Raw genomic sequence first — 12,711 nt, forward strand, 5'->3', positions numbered from 1 at the left:
GACTCAAATTTACTTGCCTTTTGTTTTTGCAGGGACTTCAGTACTAGTGCTAATGACATTCAGATCGACAAAACTAAGCCTGTGTGGCACAACTACTTTCTATGTGGATTTAAAGGAATTCAGGTAAATTGCTTTATAAGGCATCTACTAGCATTTGTGTATGATGTCTCATATCAAGATTTATTTTATCTACTCTATCATTTTTGTCTCCTCTCAATACTAACTGCTGCTTCTGTTCTATTTTGCTAGTTTATATACTTCAAGGGATGGGTAGATGTGAGCTTTTCCGGGTGGTTGTTCACAAGGGGCAGTAGTGGCTGTTCATAAAGCAGGTGTATCTGACATCTTTCTAGTTTTCAAATTTTTGTTCAAATTTTCTTTTGAAGGATACATTCTGTTAATGTTATTCACATTTCATTCTAGGGATATAGAGGCGTGTACTGTCATAGGACTTATAGTAGAACAGCCCAGGGCTCAAATCTTGGTTCTACCCAGCTGTATTGATTTAACCTCTTAAGTCTCAGACTCATTATCTATAAAATAATGTCATGTCTATCCCGATGAAGAGTTGTTGCAAGGATTAACCCATGTGTGAGGCACACTAGACATTCAGTAAATGGTAACTGATATTGTTAATACTAATAATACTACTTCAGATAGGGTTAAAAAAGATGCAGTGAAATTTATTAGAATAAGTATTTTCCTAGAAACTTTGAATACTTATCTTGAACACCTCTAATGTCATTTACAAGAACAAGAAAATAAAATATTTTCACTCTCCTAGTTTAGAAATCAATTTGATTTGTGGATTAAAACCCATGTTTTAAAGAACTTGTGCTCCTTACTGTGTGGCAGTCCTATCCGAAACTTTGTCTTGAGTAGCCTAGGACTCAGTGGCCTAGCTGTAAGGGAAATGCATTGCATTTATTTGATGTGTAGTCTTGTACTGTAATTATGGTGATTCTGGTGTTGGAGTGAGTCCCTCCCTCCTTCCCTTCCTTCTTTCTCTCATTTGTTTGTTGTTCTTTCTTTCTTCATTCCTCCAGACACATGGTAAGAACTTATGGGAAAAGTTATTGGCAGGTTTCAAATCCTCAAATGATTTGGATTGTCATATGCATTAATGAGAATTACAGTATTTGGAAGCATTTACCTGGCAAATGCAATTGGATCTTCCTTAGAGCAACATGCCTTTTGGAGCATATGGGTAAAGTGACCTAAGTAACACACGTTGCCTTGTGTTGCTTTTGAGAATTTCAGGACTTAACGCCATCCTTTTTGGTTTGATAACTTATATGCAAAAGCAGGTTTGTACAATGAATTTTTGGCAGAAAAGTAATGTGAAGTTAGCCTGTTCAGAAAACCTCAAATTCAAATACTAGAAAGTTCCAGAGGATAATCTGTTTATAATAAATTGAACATGTTATCCTTTTGGGATGGAGCTATTACAGAATTTGGCAAAACCCATTTGCATTTTTGAATCCGTTGTACGTTTTGATTTAAACATTGCATGATAAGTTTAAGTATGGTTCACATCCACAACACCGTGTGAACCAGTTTATTGTTAAATGCATAGCATTCGACAGGATTTTTTTCCTTTTTCCTTTTTTTTTTAAATAAGCTGTCTTGATGTTCTGTATGAAAGGGCAATGGCATCAGTAGTGTTTCAATGTATAACTTGTTCGTATTTCTGGGAAGAAAATTTTTAGATGATTTGAAATCAAGAAGAGAAGTACATCCAATGAATCTCTTCTTTTGTGGTACATGAATTTTGCCAGTTTAGGGAAAAAGGACAAAAAGAAAATTAAGGGACAAACCTAGTCTTTTATTTGTAGAGTTTTGTTGTTACTTTGATTATTTTAACTAGTTTACTGGAATTTCTCCCTAGAATAATATGTATGATGAAATGGGTAATTATGTAATATAATAGTATTTTGTACTTTGGTTTTAAGTTGTTTGAGTAATTTGCAAACACAATGGTACTTGATGAGGAAGTGGCTTTGAATTTATTTTTAATCTTAAAGCACAAAGGTTGTATGATGTGATCATCCTAAGTGTCATCCTACATATTTATTTAAGTATCCTAGAGCTCTCTATCTTTAGATCAGAGTCTGATTGTTTCTTTGGGCTTTCCTCTTTAGGGAAATAGAGTTTCCCTTCTTTGTTTAGAGTCTGCATTCTTATTTGTGGCTGAATTCTAATTTGGCTGTCTTGAAAGCTACCATATGGCTAAATTGTATGTATATACTCTTGTAAAAAATCTGGATTTCCTCATATAGCTGACTTACATTAAATCACAGTGACAGTATGCTGGCCCAGGTTTCTGATTGCAGAGCGGAAGTTCTCAACCAGAAATCGGAGACCTGGGTTCTATCCCTACTTCCCTACATACGATCTTGGGAAAGTCTCTTAATTTTTTGGTGCCTAGGTTTTTCCATAGGTATAACAGAACTGAGAGAGGTTGGGCTCTTTTTCTTTAGAGGACTCTCTGAAGAAAGACACTACAGAAGAATAAGCGGCTGCTTGGTGTTAGACTTCTATAATCAGAGTGTTAGGATGTGCTACATAGTGATTTAACCCGTCTTGCTAATAATTGTGTATTTCTTTTCTTGCTGCTTGAGAACTTTAATTATAACTGTTTAATATTTTTCCATATTTGTCGAAATCAATTCATGTTAAAAAAAGATAATTCAAGGCAATTTTAGGAAATGAACCAGTAGCTTTTTGTTGAACAAAATAAAAAGTAATCTTCGTGTTACTATATTCTTAACATAAAATGCCATAGACTCAACTGAATTGAATCGCACAAGTAGTTCTATAAAGAGCATAATGAGTCCACTGATAGACTGTTGCTCCCTGGGGGATAAGAGAACGCTTTGTTGCTCCTTGAATCCAAAACCAAAGTTACTAGTGCTGTCTTTTCTTCTATTCTTAGGAACACTTTGGTCTTAGTAAGCTGCCTGGAATGAATTGCTTGGTAGATGGGACCATCCCACCAAGTTCTGGCCTCTCCAGCTCCAGTGCTTTGGTCTGTTGTGCTGGCCTGGTGACAATCACAATTCTGGGCATGAACCTATCCAAGGTAACCAACTTGAATGCGTTAGCCTCACAGAAACCTCTTTCTGTGAAGACATTAGTACTCGAATCTCAAAATTAGAATGTCTTCCTCTGATTAAAAAACTTCATCTGAAAGGACTACACATGTACGTATTGTAACTTAACAAGTCCTGCTTGTGATAAACCACTCTAAGGTAGCTGATACCTTCCAGTGAGCAGATCTGTGAATAACTATGCTAAAATGCTCTTAAGTTAAGAGCATTTTAATAAGCATGGAGTTTGAATGCAGGGATATCTTTTAGCTCACCTCATTAACAAGTTTAGAAAAAGAAATTCTAGGCCTCATGGTTGGACCTGCTTATTTTCACCTGAAACCTTACATTCAATATTTGACAAGCAGTGGGTAAAAACCAGGCAATAAAGGAATCGAACTGCATATCTGTTTATGCTAGCAGGTTAGTCACTGAAATAAACTTCTTTTTTAAAAAAATATTGCATTACAAAGAGGAAGTGCTTATTTAAAGGAAACATAAATCCTACAGGAGGTCAGAAAGCCATAACAAGTTTACATAAATCTCTGACTTTGCAGTTCAGAGGCAGGTGTGCTCAGGTTTAATTAATGCTTTGATTTCTGGTTCATATAAAATGTTGTCATAGGTTCTTTTTATACCATGTGCATATACTACCAAGTTTATAAATAGTTTGGGAACACAGTCTGGGCATCAGGCAGATCAAAAGAAAAGACATCTACATGCTTAGTCTTTCTTAAGCCTGTTTAAACTTCCAGTTTTAAAATTTTATGTGTAAGAGGAGAGAGAAATGAAGGAGAAAGCAAAGCCTCAGGTAGAAATTTCCTTAGCTGTCATATGTAACTAATTATACATTAATTGACCCTTTGTAAGCAATGGCTTATTTGGAGAGAAGGATGATTTACTTGTTCTGATTTGTTTGAGAGGAGAGAAAGAAAGCAAGGGAATGAAAGTTCATTATGAAATTTGTTCATCATTTAAAAATTATCTTTATTTTTTAAATTTTATTATTCTTACTTTTAGAGAGAGGGGGAGGGAGTGAGAGAAGGGAGAAACATCGATATGAGACAGAAGCATAGACTGACTGCCTTTTGCAAGCACCCTGACCAGGGACTGAACCTGCAACCGTAGGCATTTGCCTTGACCTGGAATTAACTGGCAACCTTTCGGTTTGCGGGATGATGCCAAACTAACTGAGCCATACTGGCCAGGGCCATTTAATCATTATTTATCTAATGGCTACTTTGAGCCAGGTAATGTTCAAGGCATTGGAGATATCCTAGGTACAGTTTTAACCCTCACGGTGCTTAAAATTAAAAAAAGGGGAATAGAAACAAGTAAATAAGCAACTATAAAAGATTGTGATAAATGCATAAATAGTGTGCTGTGGCAGCAGATTTAATCCAGATTTAGAGAGTGTAGGACAGCTAAACTGAGATTTAGGGATTTATAGATTTAGTCAAGAAATACTGATGGCAGGATAACACTGATAATATTTACTAGGCATGTATTGGGTGGAAGGAACATCATGTGGAAATGTCTAGAGTAAGAGTGATCCTGGTTTATTGGGAGAATTAAAATAGGCATAATTTGGCTGGAGCACAGTCATTTGGACGACAGAGTGGAAGACTAGATGCCTGTAAACCATGTTGAGCAGTTCAGACTTTATCCTGATTGCAGTGTGAAACCGTTGCAGACTTAGGGAGAGGGTGACATGATCATATCTTAGAAACATCACCCTGGCTTTATTATGAAATCTAGATTTGAAGGTAAAAGTGTTAGTAGTAGGGAGATGATTATGGTTTAGGGAAGTAACAGTGAAAATGGAGAGAATTAAATGGTAAATTTAAGGTCCATCTCAGACAGACTCAGTAGGCCTTGATTATTGACTAGGTGTGAGGATGGGGGATGGCAAAGAGTCAAGGATTATACCCTGGTCTCTGGCTTGGTGTGAGTCACTGGAATAAATAATAGAGGTGGAGGAGGGGAGGCAGGGACTGACTGAAAGAAGGTGAAGAAAATAGTCAAACAACATATATGAAGGACCTGTTTTATATATATGAAGATTCACCAATCTTCAAAGGGCCAGAAAAATGAAAAACAAAACAAAACAAAACACTATACATATACTATAGTAGGTATATATATGTACTATATATATACTATACATATGTATATTTTTCATTTTTTCTGGTCCTTTGAAGGTGTGACTATCTAAGGAAAAAAAGATAAAAGAAAACTTGAACCTTTGGAAGTAATTCTAGATTCCTTTGCTTTCAAAGTAAAAAATGCAAATGTTCTGTCATAAATATAGACACATAGATCAATGGAATGGAACAGAGAGCCCAGAAATAAACCCACAAGTATATGATCAATTAATTTATGATAAAGAAGCCAAGAATATACAATGAGGAAAGGACAGTCTCTTCAATAAATGGTGTTGGAAGAGCTAGACAGCAACATGCAAAAGAATGAAGCTGGCACACTATCCTATATGATACACAAAAAATGAACCCAAAATGAATGAAAGACTTGAATGTAAGACCTGAAATCACAGAACTTCTAGAAGAAAGCTTAGGTGGTAATTTTCTTGACATGGTCTTGGTGATGATTTTTTTTGGATTTGATGTCAAAAGCAACAGCAACAAAAACAAAAATAAACAAGTGGGACTACGTCAAACTAAAAAGTTTCTGTGCCACAAAAACATGAAAAGGCAGTCTCCTGAATCAGAGAAAATCATATATCTGATATGGGATTAATATCCAAAATACATAAAGATCTCATACAACTCAATATTAAAAAACCAAACAATCCAATTGAAAATGAGCAGAGGATCTGAATAAGTATTTTTCCAAGGAAGACATACAAATGGTCAACAGGCACATATAAAGATGCTCAACATCCCTAATCCTCTGAGAAATGCAGTGAAAACCACATTGAGATGTCACCTTACACTTGTTAAAATGTCTGTTATCAAAAAGATAAGAAATAACAAGTGTTATTTCTCAAGAATGTGAAGAAAAGAGAACTCTTGGGCACTGTAGGTGGGAATGTAAATTGGTGCAGCTACTATGGAAAACAGTATGGAAGTTCCTCAAAGATTAAAAATAGAACTACCATAATCCAGCAACTCTACTTCTGGGTACTATCTGAAGATAATGAAGACACTAATTTAAGAAGATATATGCACTCCTATGTTCATTGAAACACTATTTACAATAAACAAGATATGGAAATTACCCAAGTGTTCCTCATGCATGAATGGATAGAGAGGGTGTGGTATGCATGTATTGGAATGTTATTCAGCCTTAAAAAAGAATGAAATCTTGCCATTGGCAACAATATGGATTGATTTGAGGGAGTTACGCTAATTGAAATAAGCAAGATAGAGAAAAACAAATACTGTATGATCTCACTTACATGTGAAATCTTAAAACCAACCAACTAACCAACCAACTAAGCTAAAAAATACAGAGGACAGATTGGTGGTTGCCAGAGGTGGGGCGGGGGTGGGTGGGTGAAATGGGTAAAGGAGGTCAGTGGAGATGTGATGTACAGCATGGCATGCAAAGTAAGTAACACTGTATTTCATATCCGAAAGTTGCTAAGAGAGTAAATGTGGAAGTCCTCACAGGAGCTATGTATGGTTTTGGATGTCAACTAGATTCATTGTTGTGGTTATCTCACAATATATGCAAATATCAAATAATTGTGTTGTGTGCCTGAAAATAATATACTGCTGTATGTCAATTAAATCTCAGTATCAAATCAGAACTGACTCCAATTCCTGCAAAGAACAATATGTATATTTTAGCTTTCTGTGTTAGTCTCAATTGTATTGATAATGCTTTATTTTCTAGGACTAAGCATACTTATTTGGATAGTTTCTTTCCTGAAGTGAGATAGAATCTTGACTGAAAGGAAGCCCCTAAATTGCTTGGCCTTTAGTTAACTGCCAACTGTATACTTGACTCATAAAAACTGTAGAATATAAGAATTCAAGGAGAGAACTTTAGAGGTGAGCTAGTTTAAAAAAATTTTTTTTCACTGATGTCAGTGTCCTGTTAGGAAATAAATGGCACACAAGATATAACTGAAGAAAAGTTAATAGATAGTTTATAGGTTTGTGGGCAGGGTCAAGGGACCCAACTAAGAAGGGTTGGCTCCCTGGTGAAGCCAGAAGCCATCATACTTCTGGAGCTGGAGCTGGAACTGGAGCTGTAGAGTAATGTTCCCAGATATGCAGGGAGGCAGAGAAAGGAGAGATGGGTGGTAATGGCAGTAAGTGGGGAGCTGTCCGCAGAGACCAGTCTCCTGGAGTACAGAGCTGTGTGAGAACGGAGGGGCAGGAAGGCAAACAGAATAACCAGCAAAACTTATAAAAAAATAAGTCCCACAGGAGATTGGTGACTAATGCTCTCTCAATTGATAACTAATTCTCTTCCATTTATATCTACATTCAGTGTGCCCTATACAGTTGCAGACAACAATTACTGCACAAAAAGGTAGTCCTACTTAGTATATCTCATGTGGAAATTGTTAATTCATTAATAAACTAAATGTTGTATACTTGAAACCAGTCTAACAAGATGTCTAAGACACCCAGAAAGTCTGGAAGACAGAAGGTATGAATCAGAATGGAACTAATGGAAGAATGTGGGGTAATAAAAGACCTATGAAATAGAAAAGACTAGAGGATTCAAGATGACAGAATGAAGACATATGTACTCTTTCCATCGCTCATTCTTTGTTTCTTACATAATCATCCCCAAACAATAGGGAAACAAGAAAAGAAGGCTTAAGTTCCATCTTTGATAAATCAAGGAGACATAAATAACCCCAAACCACAAGATAAAAAGATGGAAGATGGAAAGCAGGTAGAAGGATGTTGCATGACTTAGCAAACTGGAGAAAGGTCAAAGCCAAGTGCTTGTGAAGGGAGGGCAGATGGAAAGCAAGCTGGCTCACAGCTCTCTGAAAAAAGGCTTAGGAATTTGAGGCACTTAGTACCAGAAAAAGCAGGGTGACATGGCAGGTGGAAATTTATTTGAAAATCCTTCTGAGGATCAGTTAGACCCTTAGAGCCCACTGTTACCTGGCTAAGTAAGGAGACCATTTTCTCCCACCTTGTTTTTCTCTGGAGAAACAACCGGAGATTGTTCAGACTTGGGGACTTTAAGCTGTTAAGAAAGCCAGGAGAACAGAATTGAAAATTGGGGGATTAAAGGATGTTCTGCATCTCAACAGTGAAATCCCCAGCTCTCTTCCTCCGGTCAGCTCTAGCACACTGGCAGCCTCACCACTCCACATCCTACCAGGAATATTGGAAGACCCTTGTCAGAGGAAACTGAACCATCCTAGAGACAGGATGCTGACATTTGGTGACCCCCTCCCACAAAAATTCTCCTGCTACTCTCTGATCCTGTTAGAAGCCCACTTACAAAGTTTCTAATCAGCTTTTTAGTGACTCACTATTAAATATGATAGAACATTAAATGATATATTAGACCCTGGAAGAAAACCTCTAACTGGAAGCAAACAAAGAGAAAAAAGGAATGCAGAGGAAACAGACAATGGTGAAAGCAGAATGCTTCAGAGAAGCCCCATTGTCCTCCGAGATAAAAGAAAAAGGAAAGGATAGAATGTTATTTTTTTATAAAAGGGAACAAACAATAAGACAAAGCTTTGGGGTGTTGAAAACATGATAACTAAAACAAAAGTTCTGTAAAGAGATTGGAAGAACTCTTTGATAAAGTAAGAAACAAAAAGAGCTGGACAATAAGAGAAAGATAGGAAAATTTATAAATCAGTTTCGGAAATTTGATATCTAGCTAGTAAAGTGACATAGAGAAAACTCACTAGAATATTGTTAAAAATAATATTTCTCTGAAGTAAAAATGAGTTCTCAGGTGGAAAGGTGCTCATTAGATGTTCAACAGAATAAATGAAAAAAAATCCCCATAGTATATCTCAATAAAAAAATTTTTTAAAGCAAAAAAAACCCCCAAAACAAACCAGAGTATACCATCTGGAAATTTTGAAACTTTCTTTTTTAATAAAATAAATGTTGTATGTATGTATATATGTATGTATTTATTATTCAAGTACAGTTGTTTCAAGTACAGTTGTTTCCATTTCCCCTCACTGCTCTCCCCCACCCGACCCACCCCCACCTCCCACCCTCAATCCTTCTTCCCTTTGGCTTTGTCCATAGGTCCTGTATACATGCTCCTTGATGACCCTTTTCCTTCTTTTCCCTGTTATCACTCTCCCCGCTCCCCTCTGGTTACTGTCGGTCTGTTCTTTATTTCAATGTTTCTGGTTATATTTTGCTTGCTTGTTTGTTTTGTTGATTAGGTTCCACTTATAGGTGAGATCATACAGTATTTGTCTATCACCACCTGGCTTACTTCACTTAGTGTAATGCTCTCCAAATCCATCCATGCTGTCACAAGGGGTAGGAGTTCCTTCTTTTTTTCTGCTATGTAGTGTCCCATTGTGTAAATGTACCACAGTTTTGTGGTCCACTCATTTACTGATGGGCACTTAGGTTGCTTCCAGCACTTGTCTGTTGTAAATTGTGCTGCTATGAACATTGGGATGCATAGGTTCTTTTGGATTGGTGTTTCAGGGTTCTTGGAGTATAATCCCAGCAATGGATTTGTGGGGCACAAGACAGTTCCATTTTTAGTTTTTTAAGGAAATTCTCTACTGTTTTCCACAGTGTGCTGCATTCCCACCAACAATGCACTAGAGTTCCCTTTTCTCCACAACCTCACCCACACTTATTGTTTGTTGATTTGTTTATGATGGCCATTCTGACAGGTCTGAAGTGGTATTTCATTGTGCCTTTACACACAGTGTTAGAAAACTCTCACTACAGATTAGAACCACAACAGAGGGAAAAAGTGAAATTTATAAAACTTATCAGGAAAAAACCCTGATAAATATGACATGTGACCATGTGAAAAAATGGATTGAGAGTGATATTACAGAGTTGTTTTAGGGTATGGGAAGGCTTAGCTGGAAATACAAATAAAACTAAGCAAATGAGGAAATTAGGAAGTTATTAAATATAGGAAAAAGAAAAAAGTTATTCCAGAAACTGAAATAAATTACTTTTCATTATTTGGCTCATAAGCAAACAATAATCCTAATAATTAATACATTGAATGCAATATGGTTCTAACCAAAATTTTTGGCATATGCTTATTGAGAAAGATTGAGAGGAATGGAAAGTGAGTGTAAGAGAGCTAAAGTCCTCATTTACTGTTACAGGAAGGCAGTAGATAAGCTTTAAAGCGGAATAACTGGGGGACAGCATTTTACTGAGATTTAATCACTTAAAGCAAGAGCTCAGTGTTGGAAGTGACTCCGGGCAAACAGCACTGGGGAGGGGCCTGAGCCGGGGAGAGCTAGGGACTGCTTCTGTTATTATAATCCTTTCAGCTCAGTTCATCTTTTAGATTATGTGCATATATCCCTTCTGTGAAAGTAAAAGTTAACTGAAAATACAGAAAAGGATAGAGGGAAGGGGTTAATGGAATGGAAGGTAAGAGGGCCAGTGGATGACCCAGATTACTGCAGTTGGGGGAGCTGGAAGATGAAGAGGCAAGAAGGGGTTGAATGAGCCAAAGTTAGAGATTGAGAACAGATGAGCTGCTGGACAGAGACCAGATCAGAAAGGCCTAGGGAGGGACTTGTTGATGGGTTTTGGGTGAAAGAATTCAAGGAAATGCAGGCATCTTCCACTTAATGGCAGCAGTCCATTCCAAAAATCAGAGGCTCTGCACAAGTGGGGGCCCATTGCTTATTACTTTAAATAGGAATCATGATAATGCATTATTCAACTCAACTAAATAATCTTCTACAATGTTACAAAAACAGTAAAAATTCCTTTCTCTATATAACAGGAATACAATGAAAAATACTTAAAACAGACTTCTTGAGCATAAAACAATTAATGTGGTTGTTAACAAGCAGTTACTTCACATAGGAATACTCTGTATGTCTTCTCTGTCAAATCCTGGTATCAGTATTTTGTACACTATATTGTTAACAATGTTGTATTGAGGTTTTGGGATATTAAGTATTTTTTTCTTACATAAACCCCTTTCGAATAAGGATTGTACATACATATATATATGAAGTCTATGGTGTTTGAGTATCAAAATGCAGGAGGTGCTCTACCAGGAAAATATTAGTTGATGAGACATTCTGTAAGGTACACCTGTATTTTGTCAGCTAGGATTCAGGTTGCTCTAGACTTGTGTCCAGTTTCTGTCTGTTCTTAGAGTTGTCTTTGGAGGCCAAGGAAAAAGGACCAAGTTATTCTTCAGGATCTTAAATTAGAGATAGCTAGCTGGCTTGGGAGACAGGTTGCAAATCTAAAAGCAAGCCTTGGATAGTAGGGTGTGTTAGCTTGGCTTCTACCCACAAAAATCTTTCCTCTGCTGGGGTGGGGTAGGGTGTGGTGTAGATTTTGAATTCTTGAGATGGTGGCCTGAGCAAGTGATGCTCAGAAGATGCCCTTTGGAAGACTGGGGGGTTAGTAGAAGAATACACAGCTGAGTTGCATCCCTCATATTGAAGTGTCAGGGGAGAAATCCCTTATCACCTTGGGTGATGAAGGTTGAAATGACCAGCAGGGAGCAGTGGGATCGTATGGTATTCTATATGAGGATATTTTTGGCATTTTGTCAAAAACGCAATTCTTATGACTGAATAACCCAGTATGAGGGTTGGACATAAAACTTTCCCCTGAAGGTTGCAGTACACCGAAGAAGGTGAGGAAGTTCAGAGTTAGGTATAAAGAATCCTGTTCATTATTCGGAAGCCTGGCATAACAGAAATTACACTGGATTTGTGATGGAGTGTGTCCCAGAGGAGATAGGGCTTTTCAGCCACAGTATAAACTTCCTTTCCTAAGTCTTGGAAGCAGTGATTCACTGACATTTGTTGCACACCTAACATGTGCCAGGCATTGTAGGAGACACCAAGGACACAGCTGTGAATGAAACGGGAGAAGCCCCTGCTTTCGTGGAACTGGAATATATGCTGGGGGTTGTGGTGATGGTGGGAGATAACGAACAGCTATCCAATACATTTATGGTGTAATGTCATCGAGGGCTGTGACGAGAAAAAGGCCATAGTAAGGGGAAGCCACTCTTTTAGATAGGGAGTTAGGAGAAATCCTCTCTAAGGAGGAGGCATTTGAAGAGACCTGGGGGAGTGAGCAGAGAAGGGAGGCAGAAGGAACCCCGAGTGCAGAAGCCCTAAGGGAGTGTGTCTGTGGCCATCCAGGAATAGCAAGAGGCCTGTGTGGGTCGGGTGTGGTGAGTGGGGGGAGGGCGAGTGGTGGGAGGCGGCTTAGTGATCAGAGGCCACGTTGTGTAGGGTCTTACTTGGAGATCATTCCAACTGTACTGGAGAGCTTTTGGAGGGCTGTGAGCTGAGGATGCCAAGACGTGATTTATATCGATTCGAGTTCTTTCTGCTGGGAGTACCACACTGTACCCTATCCTGGCATGGGAGGGAACAATTGAGAAAAAAGAAAGAAAGAATAGGAGAAGAAAAGGAATGGTCAATGCCACTATGGAACTTAGAATACGCATAGTGAAATAC

General features: G+C 37.8%; 1 protein-coding gene across 2 annotated transcripts in view; it reads left to right on the forward strand.

Moving 5' to 3' along the window:
• Positions 1–12,711, forward strand: part of GALK2 (galactokinase 2) — a 130,764-nt gene that overhangs the window by 27,793 nt on the left and 90,260 nt on the right. For both annotated transcript variants that reach the window (XM_028505938.2, XM_028505939.2), the window contains exons 4-5: positions 33–123; positions 2,936–3,082. In XM_028505938.2, the coding sequence (XP_028361739.1) occupies positions 33–123; positions 2,936–3,082 (238 nt within the window). The remainder of the gene's footprint in view (positions 1–32; positions 124–2,935; positions 3,083–12,711) is intronic.

Source organism: Phyllostomus discolor, chromosome 1, assembly GCF_004126475.2.
Source record: "Phyllostomus discolor isolate MPI-MPIP mPhyDis1 chromosome 1, mPhyDis1.pri.v3, whole genome shotgun sequence".
Classification (NCBI taxonomy): Eukaryota; Metazoa; Chordata; class Mammalia; order Chiroptera; family Phyllostomidae; genus Phyllostomus; species Phyllostomus discolor.